General features: G+C 38.8%; 1 protein-coding gene and 1 long non-coding RNA gene across 2 annotated transcripts in view; one reads left to right on the top strand and one right to left on the bottom strand.

The window, feature by feature from the left end:
* Positions 1 to 6,621: 6,621 nt before the first annotated feature.
* Positions 6,622 to 8,045, top strand: LOC113469598. Its single transcript, XR_003392962.1, has 2 exons — positions 6,622 to 7,066; positions 7,370 to 8,045. It is a non-coding gene; the product is annotated as an uncharacterized LOC113469598 (long non-coding RNA).
* A 7,884-nt stretch (positions 8,046 to 15,929) lies between these two features.
* Positions 15,930 to 23,707, bottom strand: part of LOC103514483 (cytosolic purine 5'-nucleotidase-like) — a gene marked incomplete at its 5' end in the record, with an annotated part of 22,141 nt that continues 14,363 nt past the window's right edge. The window contains 3 exons of the mRNA XM_026827438.1: positions 15,930 to 16,292; positions 21,042 to 21,196; positions 22,288 to 22,413. Coding sequence (XP_026683239.1) covers positions 16,136 to 16,292; positions 21,042 to 21,196; positions 22,288 to 22,413 — 438 coding nt within the window. The remainder of the gene's footprint in view (positions 16,293 to 21,041; positions 21,197 to 22,287; positions 22,414 to 23,707) is intronic.

Raw genomic sequence — 23,707 nt, 5'->3', positions numbered from 1 at the left:
TATATATGCGTACAAATTCTGTTAAGTATGACATCAAAACTCTGTTCCGTGTTGATTTATGCCGGGCGTCTCTTCAAACTATTGACGTAGGTTTTTTTTTTTTTAAGAGGTTTGACAGAGGGAACTGTAACTGCTATGGTCTTATCGTCCCGAAATCGAAGAGAGAAGGAAGACAGGATAGGAGAAAGCCAGCCGTTCCGAGAACGAACATTATCCCATCAGGATGAAATCCGCCTCGGGCAGGAATCGAACCCGCGGCCTAGCGCTTAGAAGGCAGACGCACTACCAACTAAGCTAACTAGGCTGGCAAGTATGCTTCAATATGCATTTAGTACTAAGAATATCAATCGATCACAAAATGAAGCCAAACCCTAGGGAAGAGAGCACGAAGCATTAGCAAGTGAATACTTTTGTACTTGTATAGGTACATTCCAATTTGTAGTGTTGCGTCAGTATTCAAAATGAATTATAGGTAAGGTACCGCACTTTCTCTTTTCATTCTTGATAATTACGAGGAAAATTCAAACCTTTGATTTTATTTCATTAAAGGGGATCAGAGCTTTTTAGCCCTAAATGATGTTAAGATTAAGCAAGAAACGTGATACCTATCTCTCTTCCCCCTCCCTCTCCCTCCCCTCTCTTCCTGTTTCCAAATTCACTATCTCCGTACCTTTTTCTCTTTTCTCTCTCTGTTTCACTCTCGTCCATCAGGTAGATAGATACTCTCAAGAGCCAAATAACACTTGAAATGTCCCTCACTCACCTCCTGGTTCCTTCCCCCCCTCCCCACTTCCCTTGTCTCTCATCTCTTCACTTCCCCACCTTTATACTCCACCCCTTTTTTCTCTCCCTTTCCCCTTTTACCTCCCCCTTCAACTTCTTTTTCTCTATTTACCTCTCACCTTTATTCTCCTTCCTCTCACCTTCTCCTATAGTCTGTCCCTTAGGTATCTTCTATTGTATAGCATGCAAATCATATACACACAGGTTTAACGGTTATACGAGTTGAGTTTCTGTCTGCTTTTATTATTCACACCCTCTTCCTCATTCTACCTTTGTGTCTCTGTCTGTCCCTCTTCCTCTCTTTCTTCATCTCATCTCTCTTTTGGAGACTTGAATTTTCACTCCTCCTTGAGTGGAACAAAGACTCAAAGATCTTAATCGAAGAAATTGAATCTATCCCCTATATCCCTATATCGATCAATGGAGGAGAAAAAAAATAATATATCTGGTGTGAACATCACACGACTTTCCTCATCCTATTGAATGATGCTTAATTTGGGTGTTTTTGTTCTTATAGCCAAACCTTTACAATATCTCTAACCGTTTAGTCAGTATACGTATGGTCAGCCTAAGTATGTAGTAGGTAATTGAATATGTAGAGTGCTGTGTAGTTTTCTATTCATAGTTAGGTGATGGATATTATGAGGTCAGTAGAACCTAGTAAGATAATAGTTTTCTTTACGTATCTCTGCTTTTACATTTCCCAGTGCAGGCGAAGTAGGTGTCTGTCCAAGCTATTTAGCGTCGGGGATAACATAGGATCCACCTTGAAGACTGTATTTGATGCGTATTATGCAACAACAATCAGTTTGTTTATGCTCTTCTTCTTAGATTACTATTGAATATATTGGTCAGTTGCACTTCCTTCTCCATTCTTAACAGCATTCAACAGCTTTTTTTGATCTCTTCCTCCATTTCATTTGTTTTTTTGCACCATCCTCTTTATGTCTACAAAGCTCTTCCTTTCCAAAGTATCCTTTATTAATACCTGCCTTTTAATCAAGAGCCTTTTATCAATGATAACAATACAATGCTGTAGCATTCAGGAAAGAACGCAGGAGAAAAACAAAGAAAACTCTGTTAGGCCAGTGAATAGATAGTGGTTGCCAATGATGATATTGACCATCCACAGTGGTGTAGTGGTTAACTGTGAACTTGGTTCGAGTCCAGTAGGTAATAAACTTTAGCGAGGTGCATTGATAGAAAGTTATTCCAGAGGTAATTTAATTTCCCAGAACCGAAATCCTCTCTGCCTTTGTTCAAAAAGGAATCTATTTCGAGTTTCGAGAAAATAAATATATTGATCAGAAGGACATTTTCCAATGTAAAATTCAGTGGCCAAGTCAAATCTGAGGTTTTAAATGCGTCGCAGTGCTTCGGAAAGCTGTAAATATTTCTCAACCCTTTTGTTGCTTTCATCCGGTATATTTGAGTTTGACAGAGAGTGTGAGAATATCTCACTTGTGATACTCACCCGGGAATTAGGGATGTCTGGGAGGGAGGAGTGAGGAGGAGGGTGCATTTTGTTATTCTTCAAGTCATCTTACACACCCACGTCACGTACCAAATTATGTTTTGGGATTCAGCATTACAATCAAAAGAACTTATTGACACAAATATTTGAAAATATTATTTGTGCAAGGTTTTTTCCTTTCTTTCCACATCTCCTCTATCCTTTCCTTCCTCATCGTCTCTCTATCTCTTCCTCTCACTCTCTCTATTTCTGATTATCCAGCTCAATCCTAACGATAGGGATGTAATATATTCTGTTTTATTCCAAAATGTCAGTGAAATAAAATGCAGGATCCAGAATTCCAGACAATCCTTTATTATACTATGTAAGACTATAGCTACATTACAGCTTATGAGTATTGTATAGCTAGAAGTGTGACTGGTATGGAGTAACAGTAAAGGGATGTAATATATTCTGTTTTATTCCAAAATGTCAGTGAAATAAAATGCAGGATCCAGAATTCCAGACAATCCTTTATTATACTATGTAGCTACATTACAGCTTATGAGTATTGGTATAGTTAGAAGTGTGACTGGTATCGAGTAACAGTAAAGGAATTACTCAGTCTCATCTGTGTTAGAACAAACGAAGCAAGTTCTAAATTTAAACTCTACAATTTTTCCCTTATTTTGTGCCTATGATGTTTTGTTTGACCATTTTGATGAAATTTGGCAAAAATGTACAACGCATTTTTTCGAATTAAATTTTGGGGCTGATCGTTATTTCAGGAGAAAGAATTTGTCAGATTTTGATGTAATTTTATAATTATAAACAGTCATGTTTGAACACATAAATAAAGGATAATCATTAAATTCTTTACCCAATCGGTCCTTTGGGGTTATTGTCAGACCCTTTTTTTCCGAGTGATCTGCATGAGTTCACTCAACCATCACTAGTAATAAAATGAGGTAATACCTACTGAAAGATGCAGACGACCTATAATTAGTTCTTTATGACAGATAGCTGAGATAGTAGTCGTTTACATCTCACGCTGCGCCACTGCATTCACCCTTATACAGGGTGTCCCGCGAACGACTGTACAACGCTTGAGGGTTGATGCAGGACCGAAAGGGCTACCAGAAAAAGCTATCTGGACAGATCCGATTTTCAACAGGGGCGGAGTTATGAAGGATTTTCCGTTTTTCGACATTTTTCATACCTTGTCCCCTTAAAACGCCTTTATCTCTTGGTGTTCGTTCTCGGAACGGCTGGCTTTCTCCTATCCTGTCTTCCTTCTCTCTTCGATTTCGGGACGATAAGACCATAGCTGTTACAGTTAGTTCCCTCTATCAAACTTCTAAAAAAAAACACAATTCCTAAAAAAGGTTGTGTTATGAAGGCTAGTCTGTCGTTTGGGACACACTGTATGAAGTCTGCTGAGTCAGAGAAACATTGTATCAAGGTTAAGGTAATGTGAGCACTTGTTCATTTAGTAGTTATCATAAAACCTATGGGATAGTAATACATAGTTGTTATTTAAACAAAGTCAAAGGTTTGTAGTTATCTGAAACCTAACTGATAACTACCTGACTGATATTCTGATACATATTATTTTGTTTATTTCCAACAAAGTCATAGGTGAAAAAAAAACATGGAAATTTGAGATAAAATGCTACTCCTAAAGCTGAAACAAGCTGGGTCCGTCCCTCCGGGAATTTTTTAGCCCGTAGTTTACTCGATCGTGGTTAAAGAAAATGAGTACCTATGTACCTACCAATTTCCTTTAATATGCAGTTTATTATTATTACTCTTCAATTTCGGGACGATAAGACCCTGGCAGTTACAGTTCCCTCTATAAAAAAGAAAATTGATGCGGGCATTTAAGCTTACAAACCACTCAGTAGCTCTGAACTTCAAAGCCTACAAATAACTTATGCAAAGGTTTGGACATTGGGTCTATGCCTATAAGCGTATAAAATCCTTTAGTCCTTAGGCCTTTAGAGGTAAAAATCGGTAGGCACTATTATTTCATAAGGGACGATAAGTACACCACATCTGTGACAGAGGAAAACAAACATGCTGATAATAAAATTGCAAACGGTGCAAACTTGTGTCGGAGTCTATCGTCAATGAAATAATAATAATAATGATTGTTTACGCGATTCCGGGTCGGTCGACCTACGCCACCCGGTAATATTTGTCTAGAGAGGCCACAAACTTGTTAGAAATATTTGCTTGTAGATAGTAGTATATGAAACAGGCTCTGAACGGACAAGCTGGGAAATTTTTGTCAAGCTTCTCCTTGTCTCTTGACCTCAACCACTTTCTGGGGAAACATCTTGAATAAATTTCATTTCACATTCAGGAAAAAAAAAAAAAAAAAGTTTTCTGAAACTGAGGCAAATGGAGAGAAACTCCGAACGAAGTTTGTGTCGATAATTTTAGGCTGAAAGTTTTTGGCAAGGGTGCCTATATCTATCCCTATGTGTACTGGATATTGACTGTTAAGTGTTTTCGCTACATTTCCAGGGTTTTGGAATCCAGTTAGTTTAGTGGTAAGGCAAGGAAAGTATAGCTAGTTTACTGGCAAGATCTTTGTACATTACGGATTGGACTTTTCCGTGATTTCCATAGTTATGAGACAGCTTGACAAATGAGGTTACTAAGACCCCCCATTTTAAATAGGTAGCAGTTTATACGCTGCTTCAGAATTATTGTAGGACTATAAGAGGCATTATTGATTGGCACTGCCCGAAACCGTTTCACAAACTTTTCTTTTTCATTCCAGCAACGTCCTTTGATCTAACCTACCTTATATGAATTCTAGTCGATAATTATCAACTTCAATCGACTGGGACCGCGGTATCCTTGGGATGAACCTTTGGGAATCACTGTCTTATAGGGTGGGAAGGATAGGAGGGGTACTACTGAAGCAGATAATTAGGTAATTGTGCTATACTTACCATACCAGATACATATTATTAGGAAAATATTTTTTCACGTCGTATTGAAAATAAAATAATGAAATGAATAAATACCAGAAAATAAAATAAAAATCTACAAAAGAATCCCTATCAAAACCCCAACCCCATCAATATCTTGTCTTGGACAGACAAAAGATTTTTTTTTTTTGTTTTGAAATTGAAGAAAGAGGAAACCTCCTTCAGGGCTTACAAATTTGCAGAACAAAATGGTGGTGGTAATGTGTATTTTAATGTTCACAATTGAATGGAAAAATGGAAAATATAAAAAGCTTTGTGAAAAAATAAAATAAAAATATTAAGTATACCTACCTACCGTACGTTTAATAAAGTACACTTCAGTTTTGTTCTGTACGAGATTTCATCCAGTTTTGTTCTGTACGATATTTCATCCAGTTTTGTTCTGTACGAGATTTCATCCAGTTTTGTTCTGTACGAGATTTCATCCAGTTTTGTTCTGTACGATTGACAAAATGGAAACCACATCCAGAAATTTTGGACAAAAGGGTATTTTTCTTTTCAATACAAAAACAAAAGAGAGACAATTTGAGATGTCTAAATTTATTACCTACTTGCTTTCAATTTTCAATGTACAATCTTAGCACACACTAGTGTCAGACATGTGGAACTAAATAGGTACTCAATTTTCTCAGTGTCTTTCTTCTCTCAGAGGACTTTAAAAGCGCAAATTTTATGACTGAAATTGCTGAGATTTCATCCAGTTTTCTTCTGTATTAACCATTGTTTTGGCCCTTACACACCAATAGTTGGCTCGGTAAACATGAACACCAAAGTAGTTCTCTTTTGTTTTCTCCTCATCTGTTCCCAATACACTGAGGCCGGTCCAATCGCAATGGCTACTGCACAAGCTGGCTGTGCCGCGGTTGTTATGGCATGCTATGCCGCGGCTGGGGCCACATGGGGCGCTACATTGGGAGCTACGGCTCCTGCCAGTGTTATAGCTTGTAATTCGGCATTCGGTGTCTGCATGACAGCAGCATCCAGTTTCTTGCTCGCACCCATCCCCTAAAAGGGAGAGAAATGATGTGTGTGGGGGGGAAGTGTGAGTGTGTGTTTTTTCCTTTTTTTTTATTTTAGTAGGTAATCTATACGTTATGAGGTAATATTCAGAAGCCACGTCAATGAAAAAGAAAGTGCCTTATTGTGTTTAACTTAACCCTTATAAGTTATAAGAACATCTGGTCTATGCTCACATTGTGAAAGCTCCTTTTTGCGTTTAACCTAACCGTTTAACACTGGTTCCATTGACGTGACTTCTAAAGAAGTACCACCGACCTTTTTTTTTTTCAAATTATTTTTTTTCTTTTTTCACTCTTTCCTTATAATAAAATGTATGCAAAATTGCACATGGGGTTTTTATTCTCTAACAAATACTGTTTTTAAAAGGGTATTTTTCTTTTCAATACAAAAACAAAAGAGAGACAATTTGAGATGCCTAAATTTATTACTTGCTTTCAATTTTCAATATACAATCTTAGCACACACTAGTTTCAGACATGTGGAACTAAATAGGTACTCAATTTTCTCAGTGTCTTTCTTCTCTCAGAGGACTTTAAAAGAGCAAATTTTATGACTGAAATTCCCTCAACGTGAAAAAATCATTCATCCCTAAAGCGAATTGAATTTAGTTTAAAAAGAAAAATTCCCCTGATTTCCATATGGAAAACAAACTATTTACAGAGTTAAAAAAACATATTCACAAGTTAACAAAACACTTACTATAATAACTATAAAACGGTATTGATTGTGCTGTATAAAGGACTACCAAAGTATACTTGATAATAGAACAGAAAGTAGTACAATCGAACCTGGATAATTGGGACACGAGGTATTATTTATCTCTTAGTTTTAAAGAGGCTTCATTTTCATGTTTTCTACCTTTATCTCATTTTGGACTTTTGGAGCTTTCTATTCTCATAGGTTTTTATACTATGGATTAAAATTCAGGCAATCATGAATTAAATTAACCAAGTTTAAACTCAGCATAAACACAGCATAATACCTAAGAACTAATAAAAATAATAGTAAAAAGAAGAAAAAAAAACTAAAGAGCTGTATAAAGGACTACCAAAGTATACTTGATAATAGAACAGAAAGTAGTACAATCGAACCTGGATAATTGGGACACGAGGTATTATTGTTATAAAAGGTTTTTGCCTTCTCAATTAGAGAGTGACTCAAGAAGAGTAGAGAGGCTTCATTTTTATGTTTTCTACCCATACTTTTATCTCATTTTGGACTTTTCGAGCTTTCTATTCTCATTGGTTAAACTAAATTCAGACAATCATGAATTAAATTAACCAAGTTTAAACTCAGCATAATACCTAAAAACTAATAAAAATAATAGTAAAAAAAAAAACAACAACTAAAGGTTTTCCCTCTCAAATAACCAGTGTTCCCAATGATCTGGTTTTGACTGTATTAAGGACAGTGTTAATATTGCACCACTAATTCTCCATACACTCTACACACCATGCTGTAGACGTCACATATCGGCGCAACTTATTCCCAACAACCAACTTGCTATTCGTCTGTCAGTCTGTCTCTTAGAAGCGGACGAATAAGAAATCTTAATGCCAGCCAAGTTAGCTTGGTTGGTAGCGCGTCTGCCTGGTGAGCGCTAGGTCGCGGGTTTCGATTCCCGCCTGAGGCGGATTTTATCAGATCAGGTTCGTTCTCGGACTGGCTGGCTTTCTCCTATCTTGTCGTTCTCTCTTCGCTTTCGGGAGCATAAGATCTCCGTAGTCACGGTTCCCTCAATCTTCTTCTTCTTCTACACCTTTTCCCACTCAAGTGGGGTCGGCGCAGGTTCCCTCAATCAAACCTCTTATAAGTTACATTTACTTGCTATTCGTCTGTCAGTCTGTCTCTTAGAAGCGGACGAATAAGAAATCTTAATGCCAGCCTAGTTAGCTTGGTTGGTAGCGCGTCTGCCTGGTGAGCGCTAGGTCGCGGGTTCGATTCCCGCCTGAGGCGGATTTTATCAGATCAGGTTCGTTCTCGGACTGGCTGGCTTTCTCCTATCCTGTCGTTCTCTCTTCGCTTTCGGGAGCATAAGACCTCCGTAGTTACGGTTCCCTCAATCTTCTTCTACACCTTTTCCCACTCAAGTGGGGTCGGCCCAGGTTCCCTCAATCAAACCTCAAGTTACATTTCTTTCCTTCCTATAGGATAAGGAAAGTAACAAGCTGTGTCCGTCCCTCCGGGAATTTTTTAGCCTCCAGTTTATTCGATCGTGATTAGAGAAAATCAGTACCTATGTACCTACCTAATTTGTTTAATATTCAGTTTATTATCATTCTGGATTTGATTTTTTGATTTTACTTTGAATGTGAAAAAAAATCCCCAAAAACCAGTTTTTTTGGTTTTTTGGCTTTATGGTTTTCTGGACAAAATTTGCACCACCATTTTCGTGATCCTGATAATAAGACCTTTAATTTGATATATAGGTCGACCAGGTTTGGATAAGTCCTTCTATGGGGACAGACTGACTGACAGACAGAAACACAGACGACACCGAAGCGAATAGAATAGTCCGTCCCTTATACCTTTTTTATTACTATTGTAATAATGAAGGAAGGACGGACTAAAAAGGACAATATGTACGTATGTAACATGCATCTGCATTTGTCCAAAGGGAAGTCAACATATGACTAGAGACCTCGGGAAGTTACGCCCTTTATGTGACGTGGAAGCTTCTCTCTATATACACTTGCAGTATATTCAAACATGGTAATATTATGTACAAAATATGGCGAGAAACTTTCTCCACACGAAGTTCCTGTTTGGCATTTAGTAATTTACTTTTGGCTAAATTATTTCCAATTTATTTTTAGCTACATTATTTTCAATTTATTTTTAGCTAAATTATTTTCAATTTATTTTTAGCTAAATTATTTTCAATTTATTTTTGGCTAAATTATTTTCAATTTATTTTTGGCTAAATTATTTTTTAATTTATTTTAGTAAAAGCTTATGATCAAAAATTGTCAAAAGGCCAATAGTGTGTTGCACCTTATTACTGCTGAGCGTTTTGTCATTTGCCTCGCGAGTAGAGAGGTGAGAGTGAGTGAGTTGTAGAAAAGAACTAATCAATTCAGTGAACTACTCAGTCAATGAGTCAGATCCTATGTCCCTATACCTATAGGGATTCGAAGAATGAATTACACGTTTCAGGATTCGACTCATTAACTCAGTAGTTCACTGTAACTCACTCGAGAGCTCATTTTTACAACTCACTCAAGAGTCCCTATAGGTATAGGGTCCCTATAAGAGTAGTTCTTTTTTACAACTCACTCAAGAGTATTTTTTTACAACTCACTCAAGAGTAGTTCTTTTTTACAACTCACTCAAGAGTATTTTTTTTTACAACTCACTCAAGAGTAGTTCTTTTTTTACAACTCACTCACTCTCCTCGTGTTCCCATCTCTCTCTCTCTCACTGCTTGGGACTGGTCTCTCGCTCTCGCTCACTCCTACTATCGCTCTCTTCGTCACTGTAGTCTTCATCATGGGTGTGCGTCACGTGACGTGGTACCTCGGGTCGCGTGACATCACGTTCCTTCTTCTCGTCCTCGTCTTGATCTTGAATACATCTGGGAAACAGAGAGAGAATGAGTTACCATGCAGAAGGTCCCGGGTTCGATTCCCACCCATGGACAAAAAATTGAAATTGCACTTGTATTTGAATTGCAAATATTTAAATGGGTCACTTTCTGGTACCAAAAGGAAGACCAAAATATCGTCTCCAATCTATACGGCAAACATACGTTTTTGACATACGGCAACACGTTTTAGTGGTTTTTAAGGGGTTTAGGATAAAGAAAAAAATATAGGATCATATTAGGAACCATTTGGCACCAAAAACCAAAAATCGATTTTTTTGACATATGTACCTACGGCGTTTTCGCTTTGCACGGCAGTACTGTAAGTCCGGACTCTAAAAATTTGGGGCATACGACCCCTCCCCATGGAAGGACCTGTTTGGATTTTTGGACGTCATCTGCCTTGCAAGCGCTAGGTCGCTCTCAAAACGGCTGACTTTCTCCTACCCTGTAATCCTCTCTTCGGGACGATAAGACCATAGCTGTTACAGTTAGTTCCCTCTATCAAACTTCACTTGCTATTCGTCTGTCAGTCTGTCTCTTAGAAGCGGACGAATAAGAAATCTTAATGCCAGCCTAGTTAGCTTGGTTGGTAGCGCGTGTGCCTGGTGAGCGCTAGGTCGCGGGTTCGATTTTCGCCCAAGGCGGATTTTATCAGATAAGGTTCGTTCTCGGACCGACCGGCTTTCTCCTATCCTGTCGTTCTTTCTTCGCTTTCGGGAGCATAAGACTTCCGTAGTTACGGTTCCCTCAATCTTCTTCTACACCTTTTCCCACTCAAGTGGGGTCGGCGCAGGTTCCCTCAATCAAACCTCTTGTAAGTTACATTTCTTTCCTTCCTATAGGATAAAGAAAGTAACAAGCTGGGTCCCTCCCTCCGGGAATTTTTTAGCCCGTAGTTTATTCGATTAATCACGATCGAATAAACTACTATCATTCTTGTTTAATATTCAGTTTATTATCATTCTTGATTTGATTTTTTGATTTTACTTTCATGTAATGATTTTAAATCAAGACTAGAGCCCGTTCTCCCTTTATTCCCAATATAATGTTTAAGTCACCCATCCATTTATTGGCCTTCCTCTCCGTTCTCCCTTTATTCCCATATATTGTTTAAGTCACCCATCCATTTATTGGCCTTTCTCGGCGTAGCTTAACATAGGTGACGCTAAAACCGGTCTTAAATGATCTACTGAAGTGTTATCTAAAACTTTCTCGCTTTGAGTTCATAGGTCGTCGCGACAAATTTCAAGATCAGAGCTCATTTGTGTGAGAAAATGTGAAAAAAAAAAATCCCCCAAAAACCAGTTTTTTTGATTTTCTGGCTTTATGGTTTTCTGGACAAAATTTGCACCTCCATTTTCGTGATCCTGGTAAAAAGACCTTTAATTTGATATATAGGTCGACCAGGTTTGGATAAGTCCTTCTATGGGGACAGACTGACTGACGGACTGACAGACAGACCGACACCGAAGCGAATACAATAGTCCGTCCCTTATACCTTTTTTATTACTATTGTAATAATAAAGGAAGGACGGACTAAAAAGGACAATATGTACGTATGTAATATGCATCTGCACTTGTCCAAAGGGAAGTCAACATATGACTAGAGACTTCGGGAAGTTACGCCCTTTACATATGTGATGTGGAAGCTTCTCTCTATATACACTTGCAGTATATTCAAACATGGTAATATTATGTACAAAATATGGCGAGAAACTTTCTCCACACTAAGTTCCTGTTTGGCAATTAGTAATTTACTTTTGGCTAAATTATTTCCAATTCATTTTTAGCTACATTATTTTCAATTTATTTTTAGCTAAATTAGGTATTTTCAATTTATTTCTAGCTAAATAATTTTCAATTTATTTTTGGCTAAATTATTTTCAATTTATTTTTAGCTAGATAATTTTCAATTTATTTTTAGCTAAATTATTTTCAATTTATTTCTAGCTATATTATTTTTAATTAAAGCTAAATTATTTTCAATTTATTTTTGGCTAAATTATTTTTTAATTTATTTTAGTAAGAGCTTTTGACCAAAAATTGTCAAAAGGCCAATAGTGTGTTGCACCTTATTACTGCTGAGCGTTTTGCCATTTGCCTCGCGAGTAGAGAGGTGAGAGTGAGTGAGTTGTAGAAAAGAACTAATCTTTTCAGTGAACTACTCAGTCAATGAGTCAGATCCTATGTCCCTATACCTATAGGGATTCGAAGAATGAATTACACGTTTCAGGATTCGACTCATTAACTCAGTAGTTCACTGTAACTCACTCGAGAGTTCATTTTTACAACTCACTCAAGAGTAGTTCTTTTTACAACTCACTCAAGAGTAGTTCTTTTTTTTCAACTCACTCAAGAGTAGTTCTTTTTTTTACAACTCACTCACTCTCCTCGTGTTCCCAAACTTTGGTGCTCACTGCAGCATTGTAGGATTTTCCCAATATCTCAATAATCCTAAAATCCAATGTTTACCTACCTTGCTGGCACCGGGCGCTATGGGCATTTATATGTCATAGCTACTCATTTTCCTCACGAGGCTGAGTGGGCTCGTACTTTTCGGACTTTCCATAGGATATGTAAGGTAAATGTGTACTTCGGATCATTTTTATCACAGAAAGTCCGCCATGGACCAACTTTATGTACGCGTTTCTCAGAAGAAAATGGTTCGTGTCTCCGTGAAAAATTGACATTTTGGGACAATATGGGTATTGTTGGAAAGCTGAGACTTCAGGGATATTTTTGCTGTTGCATGCCGCCAGATTGCGCCTTTCTTTGTAGGCCGCCAGATTGCGCCTTTCTTTGTAGGTCAAATTTCATAATAATAAAAACGGTAAGAATAATGTTAATCCAAATATCTGATTGGCCAAAATTTGTTTCAGTCTGCTTTTCTTCATAAAGGGCACATTGAAAGTCGCGCCCGTTTTAAAATAAATTTACGAAAAAAAATCTTCTTAAAATGGGGTCTTTTAAAAGAAAATGCTGATCAGGGAAATTTCGAAATAAAAACTTACCAAAAGGTACTAAAAAGATAATTTCACTACTTTAAATTTCATTTATTTTAATGGAAATTTTCTGCAGATTTCATTGGTGAAAACCATTTTTCTCTATGTTTAACTGAAAAAAAGTTCTGACCGGTTTATCAAGGGAAGGTCGTGTATTTTAAAGAAAAAACAAAATGGCGAATATCTCGGAAACTAGGCGAGATAGGGAAAAAAGTTACCTATAGAATGTTTTTTGTTAGAAATGACCTCAGGAATCTACCCTAGGCTTTTGGTAACGTTTTTCGTGCTCACCCTGTATATTATGGGAGAACTTCGGATCACATTCCTTCCGACTCCCCATGATATCACATGAGCTCACGTGACGTGAGGGCAGTGGGTTTAGGCGGCTATAGATGTGACCTGACCAACGCTTTGACAAAACTCAAGTTAAGAAACATCGAGCAAGGCGTGTATATGGATCGGTGACCAGCTGGGACTCTCATCGTTGGCTAGAAACAATTAGTTCTATTTATCCAGCAGTCCATGTAACAGTCACCCATCTAGATACACACCACAATCAATATTGCTTAACTTTAGTGTTCTATTTGCGGGGGGAGGGGGGGGGATAAAACCTAAATTAAATCAATCAATACAAAATTTTGTGCTTCTGAGCTGACAGAAAATAAATGACAGTTAGTAAAAAATAAATATATTTTGTGTTTGTAGCATTTTAATTTCTTATTTTGTGCTTCTGAGCTGACAGAAAATAAATGACAGTTAGTAAAAAATAAATATATTTTGTGTTTGTAGCATTTTAATTTCTTGTAAGTAATAAAGGTATAATAATCATTTGGCTTGACAAAATGGAAACCACATCCAGAAATTTTGGACAAAAGGGTATTTTTCTTTTCAATACAAAAACAAAAGAGAGACAATTTGAGATGCCTAAATTTATTACTTGCTTTCAATTTTCAATATAAAATCTTAGCACACTCTAGTTTCAGACATGTGGAACCAAATATGTAGGTATTTTCTCAGTGTCTTTCTTCTTTCAGAGGACTTTAAAAGAGCAAATTTTATGACTCAACGTGGAAAAAGGCAATTTCCTGGTCTTACCGTCCTGAAATCGAAGAGAGAAAGAAGACAGGATAGGAGAAAGCCAGCCGTTCCGAGAACGAACCTTATCTGTTTAGGAAAAAATCGCCCTGGGCTGAAACGCAACCCAACGAGAACTCTATACAGTTCATAGAACCATCAAACATATGGGGTGAACAGTTCAATGGAAAATCACCCAGAGAATTATGTGCCGATTTTGAAAATTTGGACCGATTGCAATACTTTCTCATTACCTTGTATAGGTTCCCTATACGTAAGGGTAATAGAAAGTAATAAAACAGCTACAGGGGGGGTAGTATTTGCTTATTGAACAAACAGTTGATTTCAAATTTTCAGGTAGAACTAACGGGCGCACCTGTTCAGGTGTACCTGTCAGGTCTACCTGATAGTGAGTGGCTGGCCTGATTGGGGCACCGTGTGGGTAATTTTTTCAAAGCCAGTTTTATTCAGTTTTTTTATGAGAAGACAGGATAGAAAAAAGCCAGTCGTTCCGAGAACGAACCTTATCTATTTAGGAAAAAAACGCCCTGGGCTGAAACGCAACCTAACGAACCCTATACAGTTCATAGAACCATCAAACATATGGGGTGAACAGTTCAATGGAAAATCACCCAGAGAATTACCTATGTAGCCAGTTTTATTCAGTTTTTTTTTTTTTTTTTGTAGAGAACTGTAACTGATGAGGTCTTATCGTCCTGAAATCGAAGAGAGAAGAGGAAGACAGGATAGGAAAAAGCCAGTCGTTCCGAGAACGAACCTTATCTGTTTAGGAAAAAATCGCCCTGGGCTGAAACGCAACCTAACGAACTCTATACAGTTCATAGAACCATCAAACATATGGGGTGAACAGTTCAATGGAAAATCACCCAGAGAATTACCTATGTATATTGGGAAGAGTGAACATTTTAGATTTTATACAGGGAGTTCAAAATGTCTTAGCCGGTACCACCCCCCTTATCAAGAGCCTATTTATTTTCTCCAGTACCTACTCTGCCGTGCTAAGCGAAAACGCCGTATGTCAAAAAAACCCTACTTTCGGGAAATCGAATTTAAAGATTCCTCTGCCGTGCTAAGCGAAAACGCCGTATGTCAAAAAACCCTACTTTCGGGAAATCGAGTTTAAAGATTTCAATCTATACGGCAACACGTTTTAGTGGTTTTTAAGGCGTTTAGGATAAAGAAAAAAAAATATATGATCATAATATTATTAGGAACCATTTGGCACCAAAAGCCAAAAACCGATTTCTTTTTTTTTGACATAATAACCACTACACCACCGAGGTAGGTAGCGCCTTGACCACTACACCACCGAGGTAGGTAGCGCCTTGACCACTACACCACCGAGGTAGGTATTCCATACCTCGGCTGGGATTGAACCCACGCCCTCCTGTTTACCAGGCGAGCGCCTTGACCACTACACCACCGAGGTAGGTATTCCATACCTCGGCTGGGATTGAACCCACGCCCTCCTGTTTACCAGGCGAGCGCCTTGACCACTACACTACCGAGGACATACGGCGTTTTCGCTTTGCACGGCAGTACTGTAAGTCCGGACTCCGAAAATTTGGAGCATACGACCCCGCGGTATTCCATACCTCGGCTGGGATTGAACCCACGCCCTCCTGTTTACCAGGCGAGCGCCTTGACCACTACACCACCGAGGCAGGACATACGGCGTTTTCGCTTTGCACGGCAGTACTGTAAGGTCGGACTCCGAAAATTTGGAGCATACGACCCCGACCCTCCCCATGGAAGGACCTGTTTGGATTTTTCGACCTCATCTGCCTTGCAAGCGCTAGGTCGCTCTCAAAACGGCTGACTTTCTCCTACCCTGTAATCCTCTCTTCGGGACGATAAGACCTTAGCTGTTACAGTTAGTTCCCTCTATCAAACTTCAGAGAGGTGAGAGTGAGTGAGTTGTAGAAAAGAACTAATCTTTTCAGTGAACTACTCAGTCAATGAGTCAGATCCTATGTCCCTATACTTATAGGGTTTCGAAGAATGAATTACACGTTTCAGGATTCGACTCATTAACTCAGTAGTTCACTGTAAATCACTCGAGAGTTCATTTTTACAACTCACTCAAGAGTAGTTCTTTTTACAACTCACTCAAGAGTAGTTCTTTTTTTCAACTCACTCAAGAGTAGTTCTTTTTTTACAACTCACTCACTCTCCTCGTGTTCCCATCTCTCTCTCACTGCTTGGGACTGGTCTCTCGTTCTCGCTCACTCCTACTATCGCTCTCTTCGTCACTGTAGTCTTCATCATGAGTGTGCGTAACGTGACGTGGTACCTCGGGTCGCGTGACATCACGTTCCTTCTTCTCGTCATCGTCTTGATCTTGAATACATCTGGGAAACAGAGGGAGAGAATTAGTTACATGCAGAAGGTCCCGGGTTCGATTCCCACCCATGGACAAAAAATTGAAATTGCACTTGTATTTGAATGGCAAATATTAAAGTGGGTTACTTTCTGGTACCAAAAGGAAGACCAAAATATCGTTCGTCATCGTCTTGATCTTGAATACATCTGGGAAACAGAGAGAGAGAGAGAATTAGTTACCATGCAGAAGGTCCCGGGTTCGATTCCCACCCATGGACAAAAAATTGAAATTGCACTTGTAATTGAATGGCAAATATTTAAATGGGTTACTTTCTGGTACCAAAAGGAAGACCAAAATATCGTCATAAAGACACTATTAAGATCGATGTAGGCAAGAAACAAGGAAACTGGGAAGATATAAAGGCTAACCAAAGGTATAGCAATAGAGTCTGGTGGAGGGGTTTTGTTCATCGACCTGTCCTATAGGATAGAACGATAATGGTTATGTATGTACTTGGAAAGTAAATGGGAAGTATTGTGTCTCTTCTCGCCTATCTGATCTGAGACATACTACGAGATGGGCATTGGTTAAGCTGTCGCTCAAGTCAAGGAGAATGTGCCTTGGGTAAGAATCAACTCAAGTTCTTGCAAATGAAACTAAACAAAGATAATGAGGATTGAGATTTCAAGAGGTCTCATAGAGAGAACTGTAACTGCCAAGGTCTTATCGTCCCGAAAGCGAGTCAAGGAGAATGTGCCTTGGGTAAGAATCAACTCAAGTTCTTGCAAATGAAACTAAACAAAGATAATGAGGATTGAGATTTTTTTAAAGAGGTCTCATAGAGAGAACTGTAACTGCCAAGGTCTTATCGTTCCGAAATCGAAGAGAGAAGAAAGATAGGATAGGAGAAAGCCAGCCGTTCCGAGAACGAACATTATCCGTTCAGGATAAAATCCGCTTTGGCGGAAATCGAGCCCGCAAACTAGTGCTTACAAGAAGCGCTACTCTTCAAACTAACAAGGCTGACAAAATTGATCATTGAGGCATCAGTCAAGGAGAATGTGCCTTGGGTAAGAATCAACTCAAGTTCTTGCAAATGAAACTAAACAAAGATAATGAGGATTGAGATTTTTTTAAGAGGTCTCATAGAGGGAACTATAACTGCTATGGTCTTATCGTCCGGAAATTGAAGAAAGAAGAAAGACAGGATAGGAGAAAGCCAGCTATTCCGAGAACGACCATTATCCGTTCAGGATAAAATCCGCTTTGGCGGAAATCGAACCCGCAACCTAGCGCTTACAAGAAGCGCTACTCTTCGAACTAACAAGGCTGACAAAATTGATCATTCACCCTCCTGATTACCAAGCGAGGTAGTGTAGTCATGTCAATAATCAAGCTCATTCATACCCCGACACTCATTGAAGTTATGTATGTATGTATGTATGTACTAGGTTGTTGTTTTGCACGTGGAAAGGTCACTTACCCTTGCAGCATGTGGAAAATCAAACAGGTACGTCATAATCTTGTTGGTGAAGTTTTAGTCACTGTTGGTCAGTACATATATCACTTACCCTGGCACCATGTGGAAAATCAAACAGGTACGCCATAATCTTGTTGGTGAAGTTATAGTCCCTGTTGGTCATTATATCACTTACCCTTGCACCATGTGGAAAATCAAACAGGTACGTCATAATCTTGTTGGTGAAGTTATAGTCACTGTTGGTCAGTATATCACTTACCCTTGCACCATGTGGAAAATCAAACAGGTACGTCATAATCTTGTTGGTGAAGTTATAGTCACTGTTGGTCATTATATCACTTACCCTTGCACCATGTGGAAAATCAAACAGGTACGTCATAATCTTGTTGGTGAAGTTATAGTCACTGTTGGTCAGTATATCACTTACCCTTGCACCATGTGGAAAATCAAACAGGTACGTCATAATCTTGTTGGTGAAGTTTGAACAGGTTTGGATAAGTCCTTCTATGGGGACAGACAGAGTGACAGACAGACGACACCGAAGCGAATACAATAGTCCGTCCCTTGTACGTTTTTATTATCTACTATTGTAAATTGTAATAATAAAGGAAGGACGGACTAAAAATGTGTTCAGACATAGTCGACGACCGTCGATCGACGCGACGAGGTGAAAATCGAGGCAGTGTGGACATGGAGTATTGGAGTGTGGACACAGCTTAATATCGTGAAATCTTACCTGCTAATGTGTAGTCCATGTCGAATCCATAGAATTTGATATTTTCTAAGTGTAAACTTCTATTGACGAAAATTCTGAAATCAGAAGAGAAAAACAAGAAATTAGAAACGAATTTGGTCGAATATCAGTTTCAAAGGTAAATGAAAACTTCTATTGCCGCAAAATTCTGAAATCAGAAGAAAACCACATATTAAACCATATTGATTATCTGAAGAACATCATAATTTTATTACATTATTACAGTATGATCGCTGTAAACCATCTAAATCCAAAATAGGTTCTCCATTCAAAATGACCTTATGACACGTCTCTTCTACATACTGATTGATAACTCCGCACCTCCGTAGTTGTTAGCCCAAGGAACTTTGGATCTGTAGGGTGGTGGTGGTATCTTCATAATTACATTTTTACTTTCCTTATCCTATAGGAAGGAAAGTAATGTAATCGGGTCAAATTTTCGATGGTCAGATTTTAGTGCCAAAACACGTTTTGAGGTCCCTAGAGCCTAAATCCAAAGTTTCAGCCATTGGTCCGTGTGTGTGTCTCTGTCTCCTGTCTGTAAACAAAATATCTCGAGAACGGTAAGAGCTAGAGACTTGAAATTTGGTATGTATCTTTCAAATGTGACAAGCAAGGATGCGACACGAAACTTTTGAATAACTGAATGGATAGTAGATCAGATTGAGAAACGTAGCGGCGTAGAGATCTGCATAGCGCACCACCTGAGGGGAGAAGAACCAAATAAGTACAACAAGGTAGAAACACACTGCCCTTACCTCACGTGAGCTCACGGGAAGTGTAGCTATCGTGAACGAAATCACCTACTATATTATGGATTATGGGAGAACTTTGAACCACATCTTTCTGATTCCCCATGAGCTCACGTGACTAAAGAGTAGAGCGTTTCTAACCTCTACCTATAAAAAAGCAACCTCCGTGACCGAGCGGGTATCACACTAGGTTTGCACGCCGGAGGTCCCGGGTTCGATTCCCGGCGGTTTCAAAGTTTTTTCGGCTCTGTGCTTGGAGTTCGCGGTGCACTCAGCCTCGTGAGAACAAGCTACTGTAATCGAGTAGCGACCAGTGATTCATCCCTAAAGCGAATTGAATTTAGTTTAAAAAGAAAAATTCCCCTGATTTCCATGGAAAACAAACTATTTACAGAGTTAAAAAAAAAGAACATATTCACAAGGTAACAAAACACTTACTATAACAACTATAAAAGAATTTTTTAGCCCGTAGTTTACTCGATCGTGGTTAAAGAAAATGAGTACCTATGTACCTACCAATTTCCTTTAATATTCAGTTTATTATTATTACTCTTCAATTTCGGGACGATAAGACCTTGGCAGTTACAGTTCCCTCTATAAAAAAGAAAATTGATGCGGGCATTTAGGCTTACAAACCACTCAGCAGCTCTGAACTTCAAGGCCTACAAATTGGGTCTATACCTATAAGCGTATAAAATCCTTTAGTCCTTAGGCCTTTAGAGGTAAAAATCGGTAGGCACTATTATTTCATAAGGGACGATAAGTACACCCACATCTGTGACAGGGGAAAACAAACATGCTGATACTAAAATTGCAAACGGTGCAAACTTAATTGTGTCGGAGTCTATCGTCAATGAAATTGAAATAATAATAATAATAATGATTGTTTACGCGATACCGGGTCGGTCGACCTACGCCACCCGGTAATATTTGTCTAGAGAGGCCACAAACTTGTTATTAAGGAGCGCGGTAGCGCTCCGCCCCGCCAAGTCAAGAAAGTTTGACCGCGCTATAAATATTTGCTTGTAGATAGTAGTATATGAAACAGGCTCTGAACCGACAAGCTGGGTTCGAATCCTGGCCAGGGCGGAAATTTTCTAACCGAACCTTTCCGTTCTTGGATAGGTATGGATGTAAAATAATGTGCCTTGAATCCTGTATCCTGTCTTCCTTCTCTCTTCGATTTCGGGACGATAAGACCATAGCAGTTACAGTTCCCTCGGTCAAACCTCTTAAAAAAAGCATCAATAATTATTCCAAATATCTGAATGGCGATTATTTCTAGAAAAACACAAATACCTAGTATCCAATAATAATAACAACTATGGTGCTCACTGCAGCATTGTAGGATTTTCCCAATATCTCAATAATCCTAAAATCCAATGTTTACCTACCTTGCTGGCACCGAACGCTATGGGCATTTATATGTCATAGCTACTCATTTTCCTCACGAGGCTGAGTGGAAGGATTTTTCCCAATATCTCAATAATCCTAAAATCCAATGTTTACCTACCTTGCTGGCACCGGTCGCTATGCGCATTTATATGTCATACCTACTCATTTTCCTCACGAGGCTGAGTGGGCTCGTACTTTTCGGACTTTCCATAGGAATAATAATAAAAACGGTAAGAATAATGTTAATCCAAATATCTGATTGGCCAAAATTTGTTTCAGTCTGCTTTTCTTCATAAAGGGCACGTTCAAAGTCGCGCCCGTTTTAAAATAAATTTACGAAAAAAAAATCTTCATAAAATGGGGTACTTTGTTCGACATAAGGCTTGAGATACTCACCTACTCATGAGAGGTAGTTCAGAGTTGAAGCGCTGCTCATGGGCCACGGTAGATTCATGCGGCATGAGCATGGCTGGAGCACGGAACATATAACTGAATGGGTAGTAGATCAGATTGAGAAACGTAGCGGCGTAGAGATCTGCATAGCGCACCACCTGAGGGGAGAAGAACCAAATATTTCAAATAAGGTAAAAATACACTGCCCTTACCTCACGTGAGCTCACGGGAAGTGTAGCTATCGTGAACGAAATCACATACTATATTATGGATTATGGGAGAACTTTGAACCACATCTTTCTTATTCTCTATGAGCTCACGTGACTAAAGAGTAGAGCGTTTCTAACCTCTACCTATAAAAAAGCAACTTCCGTGACCGAGTGGGTATTACACTAGGCTTGCACGCCGGAGGTCCCGGGTTCGATTCCGGGCGGGTTCAAAGTTTTTTCGGCTCTGGCTTGGAGTTCACGGTGCACTCAGCCTCGTGAGAACCAGCTACTGTAATCGAGTAGCGACCAGTGGCGGCATTACCGGTGTAAAAATATTATTGAAATATGGAAATTGATTGGAAAGGAGGCACTTGGTAATGCTGTGATATCCACTAAAGTTGTGAAAAAGTTCGGCTTCAACACAAATGTTGAGAGAAACACACTGTCCCCACGTCACGTGAGGGAAGTGTAGCTATCATGAACGAAATGTTGACCTTGATCAGGTAATTTTGACCGCAATTTGAATTTTCCGATTAAATTACAATGGAGCAGTTGCAGTTCGGTAAAAATTATTAGTAAATGGTCGATTCCTATGTAAAAAGTTGTGAAAAATCCAAATATCAAAACTCTGAAAAGTAAAAGGTCGAAAATTCAATTTTCATTTTCCGTTCTAATGAAAGAATTCAAAGATGTGTGACGTCAGAGTTCAGGCAGTTGCCTCAAAATTCCGCGAGGTAGCGCCAGTGTGCAAGCACGCTTGCGGAGGAACAGAAAGAAATGCGCAGAAACGTATGCGCACAAACACATCAATGGGTTCTGCCTGCGAGGGAGCTTTGCTCGGGACATTTGATGTGACGTCATCGTATACGATAGCGTATGCCGTGACGTCAGAGTTCAAGATTTACCGGTATTTTTTTAATCGATTTATTTCGGGATCTAGAAGTCGTAGAAGAAAAAGAAAAATTCGGTTGGTCCTCATTTTTCCTGCTCTTTGACTCTGAAACATCACCCAAGTAAGCGCAACTGATCTATTGAATTACCTGAGAGGAGAAGAAAGTCTGTCTGGACCCGGATCGGAATAGAGATCCCATCATCCCGTATGAGAGATCCATCTTGTGTGTCACGTCGCGAATACTGGCACGGAGCTTCGAGATATCTGGCTTTTCCTAATCAATCTTATCGTCCCGAAATCTGAGGAGGATAGGATTAGGACCAGCCGTTCCGAGTAGGATATTGTTCACCTCAGGTAAGAATCGAACCGGCAACCTAGCGCTCACAAGGCAGCGCTATCTTCCAAGCTGGCTAGGCAGAACAGTGCCACGATTTTCTCATAGTGTAAAAATAGTCAACTCCATGTTACCTCAGAATAGTCACCAAAACATCACCTAGTCCTGTTCAGTACCACTACACAAGGAAATTATACTTCCGTCCCATCCCCAGCAGAGAATAGGATAGAACTAACAAGCAGGGTCCGTCCCTCCGGGAATTTTTTAGCCTGTAGTGATTAGAGAAAATCAGTACCTATCTATGTACCTACATAATTTGTTTAATTTTCAGTTTATTATTATTCTTGATTTGATTTTTTGATTTTACTTTTATGTTATGATTTAAAATCAAGACTAGAGCCCGTTCTTCCTTTATTCCCAATATAAGGTTTAAGTCACCCATTCATTTATTGGCCTTGCTCGGCGTAGCTTAACATAGGTAACGCTAAAACCGGTCTTAAATGATCGGCTGAAGTGTTATCTAAAACTTTCTCGCTTTGAGTTCATAGGTCGTCGCGACAAATTTCGAGATCAGTGCTCATTTGTGTGAGAAAATGTGAAAAAAATCCCCCAAAAACCAGTTTTTTTGGTTTTTTGGCTTTATGGTTTTCTGGACAAAATTTGCACCACCATTTTCGTGATCCTGGTAATAAGACCTTTAATTTGATATATAGGTCGACCAGGTTTGGATAAGTCCTTCTATGGGGACAGACTGACTGACAGATAGAAACACAGACGACACCGAAGCGAATACAATAGTCCGTCCCTACCTTTTTTATTACTATTGTAATAATAAAGGAAGGACGCACTAAAAAGGACAATATGTACGTATGTAATATGCATCTGCACTTGTCCAAAGGGAAGTCAACATATGACTAGAGACCTCGGGACGTTACGCCCTTTATGTGATGTGGAAGCTTCTCTCTATATACACTTGCAGTATATTCAAACATGGTAATATTATGTACAAAATATGGCGAGAAACTTTCTCCACACTAAGTTCCTATTTGGCAATTAGTAATTTATTTTTAGCTAAATGATTTTCAATTTATTTTTAGCTACATTATTTTCAATTTATTTTTAGCTAAATTATTTTCAATTTATTTCTAGCTAAATTATTTTCAATTTATTTTTAGCTATATTATTTTCAATTAAAGCTAAATTATTTTCAATTTATTTTTGGCTAAATTATTTT

This window comes from Diaphorina citri, unplaced genomic scaffold (genome assembly GCF_000475195.1).
Source record: "Diaphorina citri unplaced genomic scaffold, Diaci psyllid genome assembly version 1.1 scaffold1151, whole genome shotgun sequence".
Classification (NCBI taxonomy): Eukaryota; Metazoa; Arthropoda; class Insecta; order Hemiptera; family Psyllidae; genus Diaphorina; species Diaphorina citri.
This window is presented reverse-complemented; position numbering and strand designations above follow the sequence as displayed.